The sequence below is a fragment of the Vespula vulgaris genome, chromosome 19 (assembly GCF_905475345.1).
Source record: "Vespula vulgaris chromosome 19, iyVesVulg1.1, whole genome shotgun sequence".
NCBI lineage: Eukaryota > Metazoa > Arthropoda > Insecta > Hymenoptera > Vespidae > Vespula > Vespula vulgaris.
The window spans coordinates 2,263,961-2,284,371 of NC_066604.1; the positions used below are offsets into that span (position 1 = coordinate 2,263,961).

Consider the following 20,411-nt stretch of genomic DNA (forward strand, 5'->3'; position numbering starts at 1 on the left):
AGAAAGATTCCGAGAATCCTGTATGTTATTTTGTTTTGTTGATGTTCTCGTATGAGTTTTCGTGCGTATGTCTTATGAGTAATTTTTCCAGGAAAATTTTTATTATTTAATCTGTATAATAATATAATTTTATTTTTTGTTTTCATTTGATTTCTTTCTTATATGTAGTGGTTGTAAATGACATTACAAAACAAGCTCACGATATTGTTATAGATAAACAATAAGAAGATATACAATAGAAAGTTTCTGAGAATTCGGTATGTTATCTTGTTTTGTTTATGTTCTCGTATACGTCTTGGTGTGTATGTCCTATGAGTAATGTTTCAAGGAATTCGACCTCGACAATATCATTCGAATGAAAAGGACAAGCTCAGTCGTATTTCATTATTCGTTGGAGTAACATCGTAGGAAAGTGTATTCCTTATATTTCTCTCTTATAAAATCTTCTAAGGATTATTACAAAATTTTACATGTACGTACGTATTCGAAATTAATTACGCATATTACATTATATATAAATATATATTCGGTGTGGGTCAAAAGGTTTTTTAAGATAATTTTTCACGATACTTTTCAGATTGGTCTTCGTTTAAATTGTAAAACTATAGCGTGAGCCTAGAAACGTTTAGAATATATACCTATGTATATATAATACATATATTAATTATTATATATATATTATATATTTTATATATATTATTTATTATAGTGAAATCATACGAAATTATTTTTTGTTTCTCTTTCGGATTGTTCCAGATCAGATAAGCGATATTTGTAAAAGGAATTTCATGCAAGATCTCTATAGAAAAATAGATGGTGCCGTTTTAACGTCTAAACATGAACGAGATCTCGATTGTGCCATCACCTTTCAAACGCACAGCATCCTTCAGCGTTTCATGCTACGATTCGACCAACTTCAATTGGATTGTAACGATCATCTTTACATTTACGATGGCGCACATGCGGTTGGCAGTTACAAGGTAATGTTTTAATAATGCCTATGCAATAATAATAATTATTATTATTATTATAACAATAATCATTTCGCACACAACGATCTAATTTATCCCGTTTACGAGCGCTACGATATTCGTCGAATTAATGAGATTTTCAAAATGATTATATGACATACTTACGTAATTTGCTGAATGAATTATTTTATATTACAGTAATCCCTACGAATAGATCATACGTGATATGTCGTTTTCAAAATATATCTCTTTTTAGTACATTATTATTAATTAAAAAAAAATCGATATCGAAAAGTCGATGAGGATTATGAAACTCGATATTGAATTTATAAATCGTTTTAAAAACTAATTCTCTTTGAAATATTATTAGAAAAGAAAATTATTAATATCGATGAGATATACGAAATCGATCGAAACTTTATATTTTTCGAAATAAGCAAGACGAAAATCTCCTATTTTGATCATCTCGATCCCATAATAGAAATTAGGTCAAGATATTTAGAATAGCATCGCATAAAGTATAAATGTTAGGTAAAGTAATTCTATGTCATTTTATTATTAGATGTTCTTCGATCTAAACATTCTAACTCTTTATCGGATAGTTATATATTTCAAACTATTTTCGATACACACACACACACACACATATATATATACGTATATATAATATTTTTTCTCAGCTCATCAGTTCAATTTCGATCCAGGAAGCCATACACATTTTTGCGATACTCGTGATGATTAATGAGCCAGGAAGCATCTCGTATTTTTTGATTTCGATCGATGTGTTCCCTAGACACGTAATTACCGTAATCGATCAAACACCCTCTGTTCCTCTCTCTCTCTCTCTCTTCCCCTCTCTTACACTAATTGCAAAAGGAACGACGTTATTATTTTTTTCTCGTTATTCTTTATACATAGACACGCATATATATATATATATATATATATATATATATCTTAAAAAATGCGATATTAATAAATAATAGTAATAATAATAATATAAGGATGTATTGTAATGACGAAGATATTACATAAAATTTATCTTTGATGGTAAGGGGGTTAGGGTGTATTACCTTGGAAGAGGATTGGAGGGGAGGATGAAGATGAGGGTGAGGGTAGGGGTGCGGGTAAGTTAAACTAGAGAAAGAAGGATGGATAGGACCGAAGAATTTACCCTTCGTATGGCCCAACGAGATTATATTTTAATGTATTCCAACATTATAAATTCCAAGCATGGCATGGACCGGACAAGGATGGTGGAAACTTGCTCCATTAATCAAGATTCGTTTCTTAGCGTAGAATAGAAAGAGTGAGAGAGATAAAAGGAGACAAAAAGAGAGGAAGAAAAAGAGAGAGAGAAAAAGAGAGAGAGAGTTTATTTTCGACGTTTTTCTTCCACCCACCAGTATCACCGGATTCGTGTCACATCTTTCTTTTCTTTTTCTTTTTCATTATTTTTATTATTATTTTTATTTTTATAGTCGAAGATAAATATCTCGTTTTTGATTTCTTAATTTTTATTCTTATCTTTTTATACCAATTAAAATCGTTATTAAAAATATTGTTGATATTCAGAACGTTCTATTTTTTTCTCTCGTCTCACTTAACTACATTTCTTTATTTACTAATTCTTTATTTTTATGGCTAGATCGTATGATTATAATATTTTTTACGAGCTATGTATGCTTATATTATTTTATATATATATATATATATATATATATATATATATATATATTGCGAAAGTACACGACACGATGCAGTTGCAATTTTTCATGTACCGTGCAGTTGAAGAAAAACAAATAGTCCGAGGTACAATTAGCGGAATATCCGAGCAGGTTAAATTACTCTTTTCGCTTTTCTGGCACGTAGAATTCTGTCCACGGGTTTTGGTTGGTGCATATAACGTTAACGCGAATACAACAACAAATGTATATGTTTCTACCTATCTCTGTCATTCGTATAAGAAAAAGAAGGAAAGAAGGAAGGAAGGAAGGAAGAAATGAAAAGAAGAAAAAAGCAAAAAACAAGAGAGAGACCGAGAGCAGAAGCAAAAGAGAGAGAAAGAGAGAAAGTGCGGACATACGGTACAGCACGAAGAGCAATGTAATTTTGCATAATGGCGGTTTAACTTTAATCTTTTTTATGGTCTACTTAATGGCCCGTTAAGCCTGCCTCTGCGCTTCGTCCTCTTATTTTTCTCTCTGTGAACATGCCAAAAAACCTCCCTCTTTCGTCCTCGTCTTCGTTCGTTCATTTTTCCACTTCCCTCCCCCACTCTCTCTTCCCCTCTCTCTCTCTCTTGCTCTCTTGAGCACACACATAAACACAGAGAGGTACACAGTCACACTATCACGGAGGTTTAGCAGGAGAAAATTTGTTGGTCTCGTATTATTCGATTTTTTCAATTTGAGGTGAAAAGTTTTCATCGGGGATGAAACGTTTGGGGAAACCACACACGGACAGGTTCTTTCGGGGGTGGGTGGATGGATGGGTGGGTGGGTGGGCGCGCTCGCACACACACGACGCAAGAGACACGCCTGTCCTTGGTAGTAGTGAAATCATGGCCGCAATCAAATTCACGTGCTCGAGTTGGAACTGTAACTTGATCGATGCCGTTCGAGAGATTGACTCATCGGTGGAGGAATGGCCGAGTGCCGGACAATCCATACTCGTCGATCGAGATTAATTACAGCATTCCTGCAGTCGATGAAATTCGAGAGTGTGAGAGTGAACGTGAGCGAGAGAGAGAATGTGATTACATCGTTACACGTTACAGACCCGCGATTAATTCATTTCTTTCTCTCTCTTTCTCTCTCCTTTCCTTTTCCTCTCTTTTTTCGTTTCCTCTACGTCGTTCGAGATCTACAATGATAAAGACGTCGATATAATTCTCTCTACAATCGATTTTCTAAATAACTCGTTGTTACAATCAATTAGAAGCTTTCCTTTAATTTGTCCTATCGATTTTAACTTCACTCGAGTCAGAGAAGGAAAGAGATACAGAGAGGTAGAGAGAGAGAGAGAGAGAGAGAGAGAGAGAGAGAGAGAGAAGACAATTGTTTTACTTTTCCCAATTAAAACAGTGTCTTCCCTTTTGGTTTTATTTTTCTTTTCTTTTCTTTTTCTTTCTTTCTTTCCTACTTTGCACCGTTCCAAATTTTTTCACGAGGGTTCTCTCGTCGAGTTCTTTTTTATCCTTCTCTTTTTTCATTATTTTTTTCTTTTCTCTTTCTCCTTTTTTCTTCCCTTCCAAATTAATTATTCAAATAGTTCGAAGAAAGTTACATTTTATTATTCTCCGCGGTAGTAGAAGGAGTGACGCGCAAAAATTACGCGAAGAAATACGATCGAGCAAGTTGTCGCATGCTGGTGAAAGAAAAGAGAACAGACAAGAAAAGAGAAAGATAGACAGAAAGAGAGAGAGTGAGAGAAAGAGAGAGGAAGATAGAATATTGTCCACAACTTTCTTCGTGTCTTTCCTCCTCGTCATTCCACTTGCTTCCGAGCGTTTCCCCAACTTCTTGAATTAAACTTCACCGTAGAAGTTTCGAAGATGTGGTGAGTGCGTCTGTGAGTTAAAGAGAGAGAGAGAGAGATAAAGGGTAAGAGAAATAGAGATAGAGATAGAGAATGACTGAGTGAGTGAGTGAGTGAGTGAATGAATGAGTGTGTGGGAGAAAGAGAGAGAGAGAGAGAGAGAGAGTGAGAAGATTGGTGTCATCGTGTAGTACGAAACATGCTTCGTCGAACGTTGTTGGTGCTTACATCGTATACTCCATTCGTAGAAGTTGTAACAACACTGTAGCAGCGTGCTATTACTTAAGCCAGCTAGCTCGAGTAATTGAATCAGATACTCGCGAGTGAACTCGCGTCTAGGGGTTTGTTCGTTATCTGCCTATTAAGGACGCGCAGCTATCCGTTTGCTCGGTGGTGTTAGGTCGATTAATAAATTAGTACGTATGTACTGTACCTACCTACCTACCTACTTTGACTTTGTGTCGGATGGTTAGCTTAATATTAAGAACATTGTTATAGGAGATAGCTTTGTTTTTCTTATACGTCTTTTACGAAGTAATTAATAATCGTTCAAATAGATCAAGTCAATTAGATTTTTAATAAGAGTTCTATAAGATTTTTGTTTTTGTTAGGGATTACTCTTTTTTTTTTTTGATTCTAAATAGACCTACGTGTAATGTACGATTTAGAAAGGATTTTTCTATCGAAGATTAATTTTATATTTTAAAATTTCTATAAAATTTAACAACTTGACCGATATATTTTTTACGATCGAATATATGAAACGAATCGAAGATGTGGCTGCAGATGTATCTACAGAGATCGAAATATTACGAAGCTAGGGAACAGAGATCGGACCACCAGCACCTGCAGCAGTAGCAGCAGCAGTAGCAGCAATACCAGTACGAGTAGTAGTAGCAGCAGCATCTATTTTGTCGGTAACGGGAAATGATAACGACGACTTAAACTTCCTTACGCTGCGATATCGCACCTGGAGAATTTGTGCAGAGCGCTTACCGCGAAGGAATTTCGCAAGTTCGTAGAAGCTGCAAGAGCAGTCTGCAAGCTGCTGCTGCTGCTTCGGAGATGGCAAAGAAGGAAGACCTAGACTTTATATACATATATTATATATATATATATATATATATATATATATATGTACGCATATGTATGCGTGTATACGTGAAAACTTAGCGTTCGCCGAGGCCGTTAAACATTGTTGTATTAAGTTGACCGAATTTATGTTGGTCGCTCCGACCAACCGTTTCCCCTCAAACTCGATTCTTTACTTTGCCAATATATTCTCCGTAGGAGCCGCAAAATGCTATTCCAAAGTTTTCGTACTCTAGTTGCTCTAGGGTCTCTAGATCTTCCATAGAGAAGAAGAATTCTTCTTCTTCATTCACAAAGACTTTCGTCTTATAGAATATTTGACGTCCTTTTAGTTCGTTACGTTTCGATCGGAACTAATTCGTTTCGATAGTTTCCCATTGGAATACGTTTTCGAGAAATTTTTCATTTTTTCTTTCTTCCTTTCCCTTCGTATTTTTGTTTATTTGTTATTTCTTATTTTTTCATCGTTAATGCGGAAAATATGTATCTAATTTTTGTTATGTTATTATCAATCACGATAGATTTTCAAGCACGCGTAAAGAAAAAGTTTTTTGAAAGGGTTCTTGCTACATTTTCTTCTTAAAAAAAAATCCTTTTTTATCTTTCTCTTTTTTCTTTTTTTTTCTTTTTTATTTTTTAAAGGACCGGATCACCGTCACGCGAAACGATATCGTGAGTCCTTTGTGAGTTTTATCCTCGTATAAGATTTTGTATATATACTATATATATATTTTTATATATAAATGTATATATACATATATATATTTATACACGTATACTCTCTCTCTCTCTGTTCTTTTTCTGTTCTCGTGTCATCGGATTCCCATAAACCGGCCTATCGCTTCGCTCCCTTTGTCATCGTCCGCACTTTCACGCGTTCTCGTTCTTGCCTTCTCGATAAAATCGTATTTCCATTCTATACTTTGATCATCGATATGAGAAAAGCTTTCGATATAGTTTCATATATTTTGTCTCTTTTCTTTTCTTCATTTTTGATGAATAACTAAAAGATATATGTATATAAAATTTTTAACGATGACGAAATTATTATTTACATTATCGTTTAATTTTATTTTTATATTTTATATCCCTATTATTTCATTATCATCTAATATTATTTAATTATTATATAATAATATTATCTATTATCAAGCAAAATTAACTAATTTGTGAATTCACTATTATATAATTAGCTATTATTTTCTCGTGGAAATATTTAGATATTGATAGGCGTATCGATTGAAAAAGATGAAATATGCTATTTCTAGAATGATAAGAAATTATTATCAGATCGTAAAATACTCTTAATTGTGAAAAACAAACGTAGCAAACAACGTATCTATATTAGAGATTAAAATTAAAAGATTATATAAAGAATTGAATTTATTCGAGTACACATATAACATTTTTATCATATAGAGAATAATCCGAAGATAGTCATCGTCGAATATCTGAAAAATTATTTCGAAATTTTTTATATTCGTTTCTATCGAATATATATGCATATAAATAAAATACATAAGTACATATACGGATATATATACGTGAGGATGATATCGATCATGAAATTAATCTTAAAATTCGCTGCATATTTGTTTACATTGATTAATAAAACACTCTCATGCTATTTGTATCAATCGTTCAATCGTTCAAAGTAATGGAGTATTCGAAGAAAAAAGACTCATCAATAATTGATTCAAAATAATTTCTGCTTTTTTCTTGTTCTTCTTTTTTATTCTATTTTCTTTTTCCTTCGTTTGCACATTAATTTACAACATCTGTGACTTTGAATAATTATAATAATTACGAAAAAACAAATTGTTAAAACATGACGTAAGCCAACACACTTTTTACAAACTTTTTATTTTTGTCGAATGCACGATTTATACAAATGAATTGAATTAAATCGATTAAATCATCATTTGTTTAATCAACGTTCAAAATTGATCGATAATCCATTAAATATTTTTTGAAAAAAAAATTTCAATAATATATATGAAAAGAAAGTAGGAAGATATAAACGAGGAAGATATTTAAATTTCGTAGAAATCACTAATCTTTAAATTGATTTATACGATTTAGTTAATGATTTCGATATATCCATCGATAATCATAAGTTATCTTTTTCAAGGTTTTGATTTAGAAAAAATAAAGATAATGTCAAGTGTTCCCGATATTTCCTCTCTCTTTCTTTTTCCCTCTCCCTCTCTCTATCTCTTACTCTTTCTTTGTCTTTTCATTCACCCTCGTATATTCACAAACACAGGCATACATGCAATATCTATATATGTATATGTATAGAGAGAGAAAGAAAGAGAGTTAGAAAGAAAGAAAGAGCAAGCAAAGGTCTTCTACACATACATGAAAAACTTCGTCTAACAGCTGATAAAACAAACGATTGGTCGTCCACTTTTATTCTGCTCGAGTTCCCTCGTTTTAACACTCACACATACACATATATATATATATCCACTCACACACACGCACATACACACATATATAAACCCACTCTCGCGCAACAAGCACACAACCCACACACATTTATGTACCTCTTTGTCGTTTCTCCTTCTCGTACGTAATAGAGATCGTTCGAAAGTATAAAAGATACGAGATAGACGACGAACGAGGTTGAGTTTTCGCGAGATTCTCAATCATGACGACACGCTGTGATTTTCGTTTTCTCATTGAGAAATGTGCATTTCTCTTTCTCGTTATTATCGTTTCCACTTACGCGAAGAAAGGTGAGTAAACTATGAAAGGAGTATCATCTGAATATCCGAGCGTAGAAGTGAATAAAAAAATTAATTTTATTAGTTTTTACTTACTTTTTTTTTACTTTATTTACTCTTTTTTTTTATATTTTGTTTCTTAACTTTTATTATATTTTTTTTTCTTTCTTTATCAATTTCTTTTATAGTTTCTTCGAGAATAGATTTATCGATTCTGTTTTCTCTCTATATCTCGATAGCTACATTCTATTTATAATTATTTCTCGGAAGAATATCTCGATTTTTGTAAGATTGAAAAATTTATTTGCATTAAAGAAAAAAAAAGAGTTGTGCTATTCCCAATGTTTCCTTTTTTATTTCGATATATATATATATATATATATATATATATATATATATATATTTAATCATATATTAATTTCGAACAAAAGGTTATTTTTTAAATTTTGTTTATTCGAAGCATACGATCAATCGAATTGTTCTGGACCATTGAAATATTACGAAAGTTTGGGTTGCAAGCCCGTTTATGCGAACAAATCTGATTGTTGTGCTGTTCGATATAATTGCGATCATCTTAAATTAAGATCTAGGAATAAGTGTTACGTGAATGGCAAAGAATATTCGATCGGAGAAAAATTGAAAGAAGAAGATAGAAATGCTTGCGATATAGGTTGTTTCTGCGCGGAAGGAAGTGATGGGATGTAAGTAAACGACAAAAAGAAATTATTTCTCTCTGTTATTTCAATATTCAATGATATTATTCATCGAATTATATGATCGATATGAATTTCTTTAGAGCAAGTATCGATTCCGAAAGATACGATCTGTTTTTTCACTTTTTTTCTTTGTTTCTTTTTTATTTATTTTCATTTATTTTCAGTGCTTCGTTTAGATGTGCCATAGTCGATTGTCCTCGTATTAGGTATCCTTCAAATTGTTATTTAAAACATTCACCAAGTCAATGTTGTGGCGGACCAAAAGTTTGTCGTGAGTTTATTATATATATTTTAAGTTATCCGAAGAAGGGTGAAACGTGCTCGTGTGTTTCGTAATGACATTATGATTTTTAATTGAAATTCGATTTGCCTTTTTTTATTTTATATAGTTGATGATATAAAACAAAGACCGAAGTGCAATATAAGCGGTGAAATTTATTACGACGGTGAACGTTTCGTAGTAGATTCTGATCCTGATTTAAGGTGTTATTGTCAACCTGGTTACCAAGGTGAGGAAGAGAAAAAAAAAGAAAAAGAGAAACGAAGACAAAGTTTCAGCAATACAATTATTAACATCGATATTTTTTAAGGAAAGAACGTCGAACCTTTTTGCAAGAAACCAAATCGTCCTTATTGTAGTCAAGATTTTCGTAATCCTCGTGTTGTTTATGAAAATTGTGCACCGGTTTATTATTATGGTCAATCACTTCACAAGGATTGTAATTTTTCTACGAGATGTCGTGAGTAAAAAATATATCTGGTGTAATAATTAATTCGATAAGGTATATCCGAATGAAAACTTTAATGTTCGATCGTTTCGACAGAAAATGCCAATGACACTGTCATTCGTGATGTTGGACCAGGCAGGGACGGTACGATAATTCATTTCTTTTTTATTAATTCATTTCCATTAATTACGATTTTATTCTTTGTCAAAATTAAACTATTTAAAAGTTCTTATATATTGAAAAGAAAAAAGAAAAAAAAGATACGATACGATTTCTCGATTGATCGTTTTTAATATATTTCAGAGTCCTTGATGTGTATGTTTGGTAATTTGAAAATGCATGTCGGTGATAAATTGAGTCAACCAGTTAATACTTTCCGTCCTATGAAATGTTTGTGTGAAGTACCACCAGTGGTAACATGTCAATATGAAGTATAAACGATTCGAGAAAGATATATTTAATTATAATTAAACGAGAAAAAGGATCCATTCTCTATGATCACTTGAAAAATTAAAAGAAATGAATAATTGTTACTTGTTAATTATGTATGTGAAAATGTTTTCGACGTGGTACTTATATATAAAACAAAGAAAAGAAACAATTAAAAAGTAAAAAGAATGATGGTTAAATGTTAATTTAACAATAATGATTTCTATTATAAGTTTTAACATTTTTGTGATACGATTATATCAAAGTACGTAAGTACTATTACGAATAGAATAATTGCTCTACGTTTAACAGCCTTCTCTCTCTCTCTCTCTCTCTCTCCCTCTCTCTTACTCCCTCTCTCTTTAAAAATGCTTAAAGTTTTTCGTTATCATTCGAGAACAGAACGAGTAAGACGACGACTCTGTTATCGCACGTTTAACGAAGAGAAAAAATAGTTTCCAACTTTCTTTCCAAGTAGACACGAATTGTCGTTGTGTGTGTATGTGCGCGCGTGTGTGGGTGAGACCAAGTACTTCGAAAAGTTTCCAAACTGACAAAGTATTCTCTCAACATGTAAATATTAATTTGGAAATATAATCACAAAGAAAAGAGAAGCGAAAAGAATCGAATTCGTCTGAAACTATTTTTTCCTTTTTTTTTCTTGTTATTTTATTAATTTCTCTTTGCAAAATGATAAAGAGAGGGAGAGAGAGAGAGAGAGAAGAAAATCGCAAGACTTACTATAAGGTAGCCCATTAATATGCATCATTAGCATTATCTGTACTTTGATGCTTAACTTTATTTTTTTTCCCCCTTTTTTTAAAAAAGATATTAGAAACCTTAGGATTTGTCTGTTTTTTTTTCTCTATCCCCTTCTCTTTCTTTTATTTTTTAACCTTTTTTCCCTTTTCACCCTTCAATCTTCGTCTTTATAGCCCATCAGCTCGATATCGATCGATCCTTTATCGCGATACCCTACTTTCTTTTTCATGCGTTTATTCCTTCCTTCATTCATTCATTCATTCATTCATTCATTCATCCATTCATTCATTTTTTTATTCTTTTATTATTTTATTCTATTTCATTTCATTTTATTTTATTTTATTTTTTTCGAAGGGTTTCTTCAAAGAACTTAATCGAGCTTTCTTTTAGTTCCTCGATTCTCCTTTACCTTTCGCTCTCTTTTTTTACTTTCATTTATTTCGTTTCTTTTTTCTATTTCTTTTACTTCTTTTTTTTGTATTCTTTTCCTCGAAAAAGGATTTGAAGCATTCTACCTATTGATTTTATTATCTTCCTACGCGCTATTATTTTCAAGGAATTTTTGAACGAGAAGATTTCGCCTCGTTGAATCATGTTCGTTCTAAAAGCATAACGTTTCATGGCCCATTAAAATGTAGTAATTAATTTTGTAATTTCAACACCGATTTGCGGGTATATTGTTGAACGCTTTTCCAATTACATACATACATGTTTACCTTTCCCTCTCTCTCTCTCTCTCTCTCTCTCTCTCTCTCTCTCTCTCTCTCTTTCTCTCTCTCTCTCTCTTTCTCTTTCTCTCTTGTTATTTCTCATTTAAACTTTTCGACAACGCTTATTCACGACAAGTTTAATTATTCCCATAATAAATAATTAGAAAATTGTCAAAGAAATTTTTTACGTTGATTATATTGATAAATGCTTATTGATATCACTTGGTTATAGAATGAAAAGTAATACGTTCATTCATATTGGGTTATTCTTTTTTCGAGAAAAAGTTGACCTTTATGTGATCTTTTTGTGATCACCTTTGGTGAGAAGAGAGAAAGAGAGAGAAAAAGAAAAAGAGAGAGAGAGAGAGAGAAAGAGAGAAAGAGAGAGTGACTGTAAATTTAGTTTCTAGTGCTCTTTGCTGGCCTACATCGCCATTAAGTAGTACTTCACGTGTATCGTGCACGTTCGAGAGAAACGATAGAAGGGTTGAAGAATAAGATGAAGAGAGACAGGAAGAACGAGTAGGAAGTACCGTACACAAGAAACGTACCCTGTATCTACCTTGCTTGCTTGCTTGCTTGCTTGCTTAGTTTCTTGCTTGCTTGCTTCCTTGCTTGCTTGCTTCCTTACTTGCTTGCTTGCTCGCTTGCTTTCTTGCTTGCTTGCTTTCTTGCTTGCTTGCTTGCCTATCTATATCGTAGAGTCTTCTTTATATGGCCTCTTACGTAAACGATAAATCGGTGATATTAAGTTCCCTTTAAAATACTCGAGTAATAGGAAATATTTTACGATCTTAAGTTATTAAGACGAAATATTGTAATTCCGGTTTTTTGTTTTTGTAAATAAAGTATTTAATGTATTTAAAAAAAAATTTTTTTTTAATCTTTATCGTGACGTATAGTATGGATTATGAAATGGATTATAAATAGAAATGGCAAATATGAATACTCTTTTTAAATCGATCGTATTATATATTACACGAGGAAGATTTTTTCAACTTCTTTCTTTCGTTTAGATTTAAATGCTTCATTTAAAAAAGAAAAGATCATTCTCATAGAAGTCTAAGTTTCATTGAAATTATTTTTTTTTAATCTATTAGTTTATTGATTGTATTCTTATTTCTTTATTTTGTTTGAGGAATAGTTAAACTCGTAGAGATCGATAGATGATCTTTTTTCTTTCCTTTCTTTTTTTTTCTTTTTTTTTGAGATATTCATCGGGTATTTTGAAAAGTATCAACTCGAAAGGATGCATTAGCTTACGAATGACTTTTCTAAAAGTTAAGAAAGTCGATCTATCCATAATTCATGCTTGTCTTGACGATAAACTAAACTCCGGATACTAATTTTCTTCAGCTCTGTTCGAAAACGTCGGTCGAGTTTCATCGGGCATAGAAAAGAGAGGATAGAAGTAGTAAAGAAGTGGAACAGAGAGAAGTCGTGAAGAGAGGAGAGGAGAGGAAAAGAAACCGCGAGATGCAATTATGATAAACGTGAGAGCCTCTTCCGAGAGCCTTTCAAGAGGTACAAAGGCATACAAAAGTAAAGAACATCGAGTAAAGTATACAGTTCAAGTATACAAGGAAAATATCGATAAGATCTGTTTGATAATCGATCGATCGAAAATAGTCGTCTTCCTTTCTTGCTTTTCCTATTTTTTTTTTCTTTCCTTTCCTTTTTTTCTTTTTCCTTTATTTTACCTTTAATTCGATTCTACGTGATTTCGCATTGTTATATTAACATTAGCTTAAAGCTATGTGGATGAATAATTAATCGAGTTATAATATACTTGATCGATATTAATTGCAAGTATGTTTAAAGAGAAAGAGAGGGAAAGGGAGTGAGAAAAAGAGCAGAATAATCGTGATAATATTTTTAAAACGTCCTTTCCAAAACGTTACCCCCGTTTCCGGTCAGTTTATTGTATGAAATCGTTCTGCATAATTCAACGAGAGGTTAAAATTATTATTTTCCTTTTATTTCATTCTCACTCTCTCTTTCTCTCTCTCTCTCTCTTTCTCTTTTTCTCTTTCTCTTTTTCATTCACTGCGAAACTGCAAATATCGTGAGAGTTTATAGCTTCGCAAACTAAACGGTCCTTCATTATTTCACCGAGCAATTTCTCGAAAGCTTAATTACTCGTTACCCGACTAAACCATTTTTTTTTGTTTTGTTTCTTTCACTGTTTTATTCCTTTTATTATTTCTTTTTTTTTTATTTTCTTATTCGTTTCTTTTCTTTTATGGCGGCTCGTTGTATTAGTTCTTTTTATCGACTCGATTAACCAAACGATTAGAAGGTATAAGTATGTACACATCGTTGTGACCCTTTTATACGTCGAGATAAATTGTCTCGAACGCTTCTGAATACCTTTGAACGGCTATGGTCTCAACAAATGGAAACAGGGGTAGTTTATCGATTTGCGTCGAGGGTTGATTCACCGTTGGAAAGGGGCCTTTCACCCTAACGCGCGTTAGCTTTCTTCCTTGTCTCTTTCCTCTACTCTCTTTCTATCTATCCATCCATCCATCTATCTATCTATCTATCTTTTATATACACGCACATAGGTGTGTATATATATATATATCTTTCTTTCTATCTATCTTTTATTGGTCTTTTGGGATCGAAGAATAAAATAAAGGAATCAAACAAGGAAATGTAACAAATTGATCTATCAAATCTCATATATTTCCCTATCTTTCAGTTTGATCCGTTTTTTGAATAAAGAAAAAAAATTAATAAATTTAAAGCTCAGAAATTAGAATAGAAATGTTTGCGATATACTATACTATTCATGTGACTTAGAGTAAATAAAAATATTAAAAAATTAGATATTAGGCAATTGAGAAATAAAGTGAGATTATCTTCGACAATTTTCGGATAATATAATATAATAATGTAATATTATGTATGTATATCTTATCTCGTGGCATCCTTTCCAGGTCTCTTCTCTTCTTTTTCACTATATATCTAGTTCTTTCCAATTTTGTTCCCCTTATCCTTCGTAGATAAGGGAAGAAACCTTCTTCTCTCTCTCTCTCTCTCTCTCTCTCTCTCTTTCACTATTCTCGACATTTTTACTTTAGGAAAAGATCATCCCTTTGTCGGAGAGAGAATAGAAATTCAACGTACGGCATGGTGACATTCTAAATCTTCCCTTTTAATCGCTAGCATAGTATGCTTGAAAATAACTCGAAATTGCAAGAGTAAGAGTGTGTATAGGTGTGTATGTATGTGAGAAAGAGAGAGAAAGAGAGAAAGAAAGAGGTGATAAGTCGTGTGGGATTAAAATCGTTTAGTTTCGTTGGCAAATCTCCCTGCTGTATAGTATACGTACATAGTACGAACGTGAGAGATAAAAAGAGACAGAAATATATGGTGATTATATATACATATATATATATTTATTTATTTATATATACACACACATACATCGTATGTATATGAACATATATGTTGTTAGTATTTGGTGTTAGGATTTTCCACGCATCTATGTATTTCGGACTAATTATTTTGGCTTGTTCGATGCAGTCGACTATTAGGCAGGTATACCATATATGCACTCTCTCTCTCTCTCTCTTTATGTATGTGTACGCATATGTTTTAAGCTGTAAAAGGTCGTATGTTCGCGTGGGAGGGTGGAGGGGTAATTAAATATAGATTATCCGCTCCGGGCTTAGCAGCTCGCTCGCACTAATTGGGGCGGCAAGAAGACAGTTATTAAGTGAGCCAGGACGTAGCGGCTAATATTTCGTGATAACGAAGGTACCTTGGACAAAAAAGAAAAAAAAAACAAAAATGAAAGAAAAAAAAATTAAAAAAATGAAACAGATGGATAAAGAAAGAGAGAGTCGAAGAGGGACTGAGAGAAAGAGAGACGAAAAAAAGTGACTCGAAATGATTAAAATTACGTCGGAAAATTTAAGTGAGAGTATTTCTTTCGTTTATTTTTCACGTTGAATAAGTAATTCCTAATCTATCTATATTTATATCATATTATTAATTATCGTGCTTTTTATTTAATACGTGCTTTTTTTTTTAGAAATTTTCTGTTTCAATCAGTTATGATACATACGTATTTGCATATCTGTCATATGCCATCGAATGTTATTCTTTTTATTGAATCTATGTTTGTATTATTAATAAATGTTATATATCTATCTATTGTATTAATACTTATAATATTTCACATATATATATTAGATATATCTTTAAATTATTCTTCAGAGAAGATCGTCGTTGAATCATGGCGAGGAGATACTCTCTCGAAATAAATTCATTTTGTCGGGACGAAACGGGATGGTGAAAACCGTAGCGCTCGTAAATCTAAAGTTTTGGATTTAAGAGAAAAAGAGAGAGAGAGAGAGAGAGAGAGAGAGAGAGAAGGAGAGAGAGAAAGAGAGACACGTTGTTGCATCTCTATTTCTCTCTTTTTTCTTCACACCACGTATGCACGAGAACGTGTACTGACGAATACCTACGTTTCTTTTGTTCTCTAGGCTGACCTGTCCTGCAGAAACACGAAGCACAGCGTTGGTGCGATTTATACGCGTACGAACTTCGTGACGTTGAAATACGTCACCGACGCCTGGGGCACCAACATGAATGGCTTCCGGCTCGTCATCACTGCCGTCAAGGATCCCAGTGAGTATTCGATCTGCCATTAGAGAGCATCCTGTACCTCGTAGATTCGAAATTATCATTTATTCTGATCTGATATTCAGCTTCATTAAACCTATGAGGATCAATCGAAGTCTTCCAGAGATGCTTTCGAAAAGCTTCGTCTTTTTTAATTCTAATCCTCCATTGATCCGGTTTTTTTTTCTCTTTATCTTTTTCTTTTCGTTTTCTCTTTTTTCTTTTTTGTTTTCCACTAGACCGATCGATCGATCGAATTGCTCTTTTGTTTCCCCCATCCTAAAAGATTTCATACGACGAGGAAACGTTATTAACACAGGGTTGGTTGTTATAAATTCATCGGAAAATTTTGCATCAATTGATAATAATAATAGTTATAATAGTAATAATAATTAATAGTAATAATAATAGCAATAATATTAATAGTAATGATAATAATGATAATTGGTATGGGACATGAGGTCTTCATGTAATTGCTTCGTCTTCTCAGATAATCTTGTACTCGAGGATGAAACGTTTAAATATCTTTCGATAATTAAACGAATTCTCTAGAGAATTGAATTTCTTTTTATATTTTAATATTTCTACAGACATTTGTATAATTGGATTATTTATCTATCATTAATTATTGAAAACTTTTTATTGTCGTTTGTCGAACTCATCGAATCGAAGTTATTAATATTTGGGGGTTAGATTAATCTACCACGTTCGCGCGATCGCTTTTGAATTAGCACGGTACTAAACATCGCGTCAAACATCCACAACCATCGTCGGAATCTCGCGAACGATTCAATTACCAGACCACCATGTTCCATATACATACGTACAAGTTACTACCAGCATATGCTACACGGATTTTACCTCCGAACTATTCGTAGGCATCACGTCTGCAAACAATTTCATTAATTACTCGTGCTTGTCATAATGACGAATACGTCTCCGATTCGTTGAAAGTAATAAAACGAAATATTTAAGATTGAAATATTAATTTCTTGTTTTTCTAATATAATCGTCCAAAATATGCATTTTTTTATTGATACTGTTACTGCGGTAAATAAAAGTGCAACGAGTTAGATGCTATTAGAGATATATCGGCGGAAATATTTTTATTTTGAAATAAAATTTTCAAAAAGCATTCATTTTTTATTGATACTATATGTACAGGAGGTAAAAATACAACGAGTTAGATGGTATTAGAAATATATCGATGGAAATATTTTTATTTTGAAACAAAATTGTAAAAAAATGCATTTCTTATTGATACGATATCTGCGAGAAATAAAAGTGCAACGAGTCGGTTGTTATTAGAAATATATCGGTGGAAATATTTTTATTTTACAATGGAATTGTACAAAATGCATTTTTTACTATTGCAAGAGATAAAAGTGTCAACGAGTTAGATATTATTAGAAATGTTTTTAGCGATGATATTTTCATTTAATAAAATAAAAAAAAAAAAGAAGAAAAGAGAAATTGTAAGAATGCATTGTTACAAAATAAAATATATCTTGGTATTTTTCATACGATCTTATCGTTCCAACTGTAGGGAAAAGTTCAACTATAGGTATTCACATATCGATTTCGATGCACCAACGAAAGCATTCGTTTTTCCTCCTTTCAATATCGCGCTTTCACGTCGCTTTTACTCGCTTCCTGGATACGTTGCTATCATTCACGGACAGCGGATAGAATTCAGGGCCGTATCAATCCCGAATCCGTTTGCACACGTTATGCGCATCGAAATAGTTCGGAATCGATTGCACGACAAATTTCATTCGTTCGTCGACTCGACAACGAAAAAATCTTTAAAGCTTTGGCGAAAGAAAGAAAGAAGAGAATAGAAAAGAAAGAAAAAAGAGAATAAAAGATACGCGAATCGGTTGGTTTCAAGATTTGATTTTACTTTTTTTTCTTCTTTCTCTCTTTTCTTTGTTCTTTTTTTCTTTTGAACGAATTTCGTTAGAAAGATCATTTGTAAGAGAGATTCGAACGAACAAAAAAATGAAAAGAGATAGAGAGAGTACGTGAAATTTTGGGCACGCGAAAGAAAAGGAGAATAGGAGATAAAGAGAGAGATAGAGATAGAGATAGAGAGGGAGGGAAAGAGAAAGATAGAAACACAGGCTCACTCGTCGAGTTATTCTCCAACGAAGCGTGATTTCCCAGACTTCGTTCTAGCAGACGTGGACGTGGAAAATAACCAGCTTCGTGGTAATAACGCGTGCAGAACGTAGCAGGAGTTCGTTGGCTGCTTGGAGTCTGGGATTTTGGGCTCGGCACAAAGGATGAATGCGTGGTAATACGTCGACTGCACTCGTTAGAAACTACGGAAGCTTGCGACATATGTGGGTGTGTGTCTATGTGTATGCGTATGTGTATGTGTACGAGAAAGAAAGAGATAGAATCTTTCGAAATCTCTGATTTTATTCGATAAAAATGATCTTCGAACTACATTGATTATCGAGATAAATTTATTTTTTTTTAAATTCTCTTTATCTTTTTTTTTTGAGAAAAAAGAGAAAAAAGAAAGAGAGAGAGAGGAGGAGAGAGAATAAAAGAACAAGTAAGGATTAAGAGAGAAAGATAGATAAGTAATAGTGATATAGGAATGAGACAGACGAGATGCGATCGAATCGAGATAGCAGTCCGACATGCTTGATCCTGAAGAGCGATTTCAAGGATTCCGAAGGGATATCCTTAGAGTATAGGGTACCTTAGCTCGACTTAATTGACTCCGCCCCTATAGGGATTATCCTTGGGTTTCGGTTTGCAGCTCCTAATCCTGACATTAAAGTCAATCCTCTTCTCGTCGTTCGTGCGCCAGCTACTACCTATGGACGATCCACGATAGTAAAACGTCGTCGTACGGATGGATCACTTTGACCTATCCCACTCGATATATACATATGTATTTGGGTCATTACGTACAGAACTAATTAATCCTAAAGTTTCGATCATTAATACTTTTACATTCATTTCTTGCTTTTCTATCTTACAAATTTGTTTTCGTCATTTACTTTATCTATCTATCTCTCTATCTCTCTCTTTCTCTCATCGAAAATTTATCGAATAAGTTAAAAACAAAAAAGTTGATCGATCTTGATTGATTGGAAATAATTTTGGAATTTTATTTCATACGTATTTTATTTTATCTTTTCTTCTTCTCCTTCTTTTTCTATTCTTTTCTTTTCTATTTTTTTTTTTGTAACACAATTTCGTCTAACATCGTTTAAATATCTTTCATCGAAATTTATGTCGAAACGAAGTGTAAGAGTAATTGTTTTCGACTATTGTTGAAGGAATTTTATTTCCCACATTTTTTTCGACGAATTCCATCTACCTATTTCTCTCTTTGTCCCTGAATCCTTTCATTGAAGCGAGATATTCATCAGAAGATCGTTCATTGAACGGAGGAGAATTAGGGTGAGATGGAGATGGGGGTTGGAAAATGGTGGGGATAATTTCCATATGGATGTTTCTCACACAAGTACATCGATTCTCTCTCGGCATTCAGATTTCACCCTTCATACAGCAAAAGATCTTCTATCTCTATCTCTCTATCTATCTCTCTCTCTCTCTCTCTCTCTCTCTCTCTCTCTCTCTCTCTCTCTCTCTCTCTCTCTCTCTTTTAAGTTTCTCCTCCATTCCACGAACACGCTACAGAATTTCCTGGTATAAGCAAATAATGTGTTTATGCATTTACACGATGCCTTCGTAATACGAACCATCACCGGTTACGGTGTTCCATCCGACGAAATTTGCTGTTAGAAGTCTTCATGTAATTTTGTATTATACTACCCACTATCGTTAGCTAATTAGAACTGTAATTGCTATTACGTTATTAACATGTCGATCAAATTATCATCATGATTTTGTACGATGCAAAAATGAGTAGCCATCCTATCGTACGTTTCTTTTTTCTCTTTTTTTCTTTTTCTTGATTTTTCTTTCTTTATTATTCCGAGCGAAGTCGAGCTCTTTTTGAAAATCTCAACGGAGAGAAAGGACGTTTCTGGTTTGTTTCTTTTCTTTTTCCTTTTTTTTCTGTTTCTCTTTTCGTTGTTGTTATTTTTCCAGAGATTTTGGAGAAACGAGA

At 32.9% G+C, this 20,411-nt stretch overlaps 2 protein-coding genes across 5 annotated transcripts in view; both read left to right on the top strand.

The window, feature by feature from the left end:
- Positions 1 to 20,411, top strand: part of LOC127070776 (uncharacterized) — a 113,263-nt gene that overhangs the window by 75,761 nt on the left and 17,091 nt on the right. For 2 of the 4 annotated variants that reach the window (XM_051009191.1, XM_051009192.1), the window contains 2 exons: positions 757 to 980; positions 16,177 to 16,321. In XM_051009191.1, coding sequence (XP_050865148.1) covers positions 757 to 980; positions 16,177 to 16,321 — 369 coding nt within the window. Of the gene's footprint in view, positions 1 to 369; positions 477 to 756; positions 981 to 16,176; positions 16,322 to 20,411 lie in introns of those variants that run through there. The other 2 variants (XM_051009193.1, XM_051009194.1) reach the window with 2 other exon arrangements.
- Positions 8,135 to 11,048, top strand: LOC127070785 (kielin/chordin-like protein). The gene is made up of 7 exons (XM_051009222.1): positions 8,135 to 8,344; positions 8,793 to 9,033; positions 9,213 to 9,319; positions 9,438 to 9,557; positions 9,639 to 9,788; positions 9,873 to 9,920; positions 10,080 to 11,048. Exons 1-7 carry the CDS (start codon positions 8,257 to 8,259, stop codon positions 10,211 to 10,213), a joined length of 888 nt encoding a protein of 295 aa, XP_050865179.1. The 5' UTR covers positions 8,135 to 8,256; the 3' UTR covers positions 10,214 to 11,048.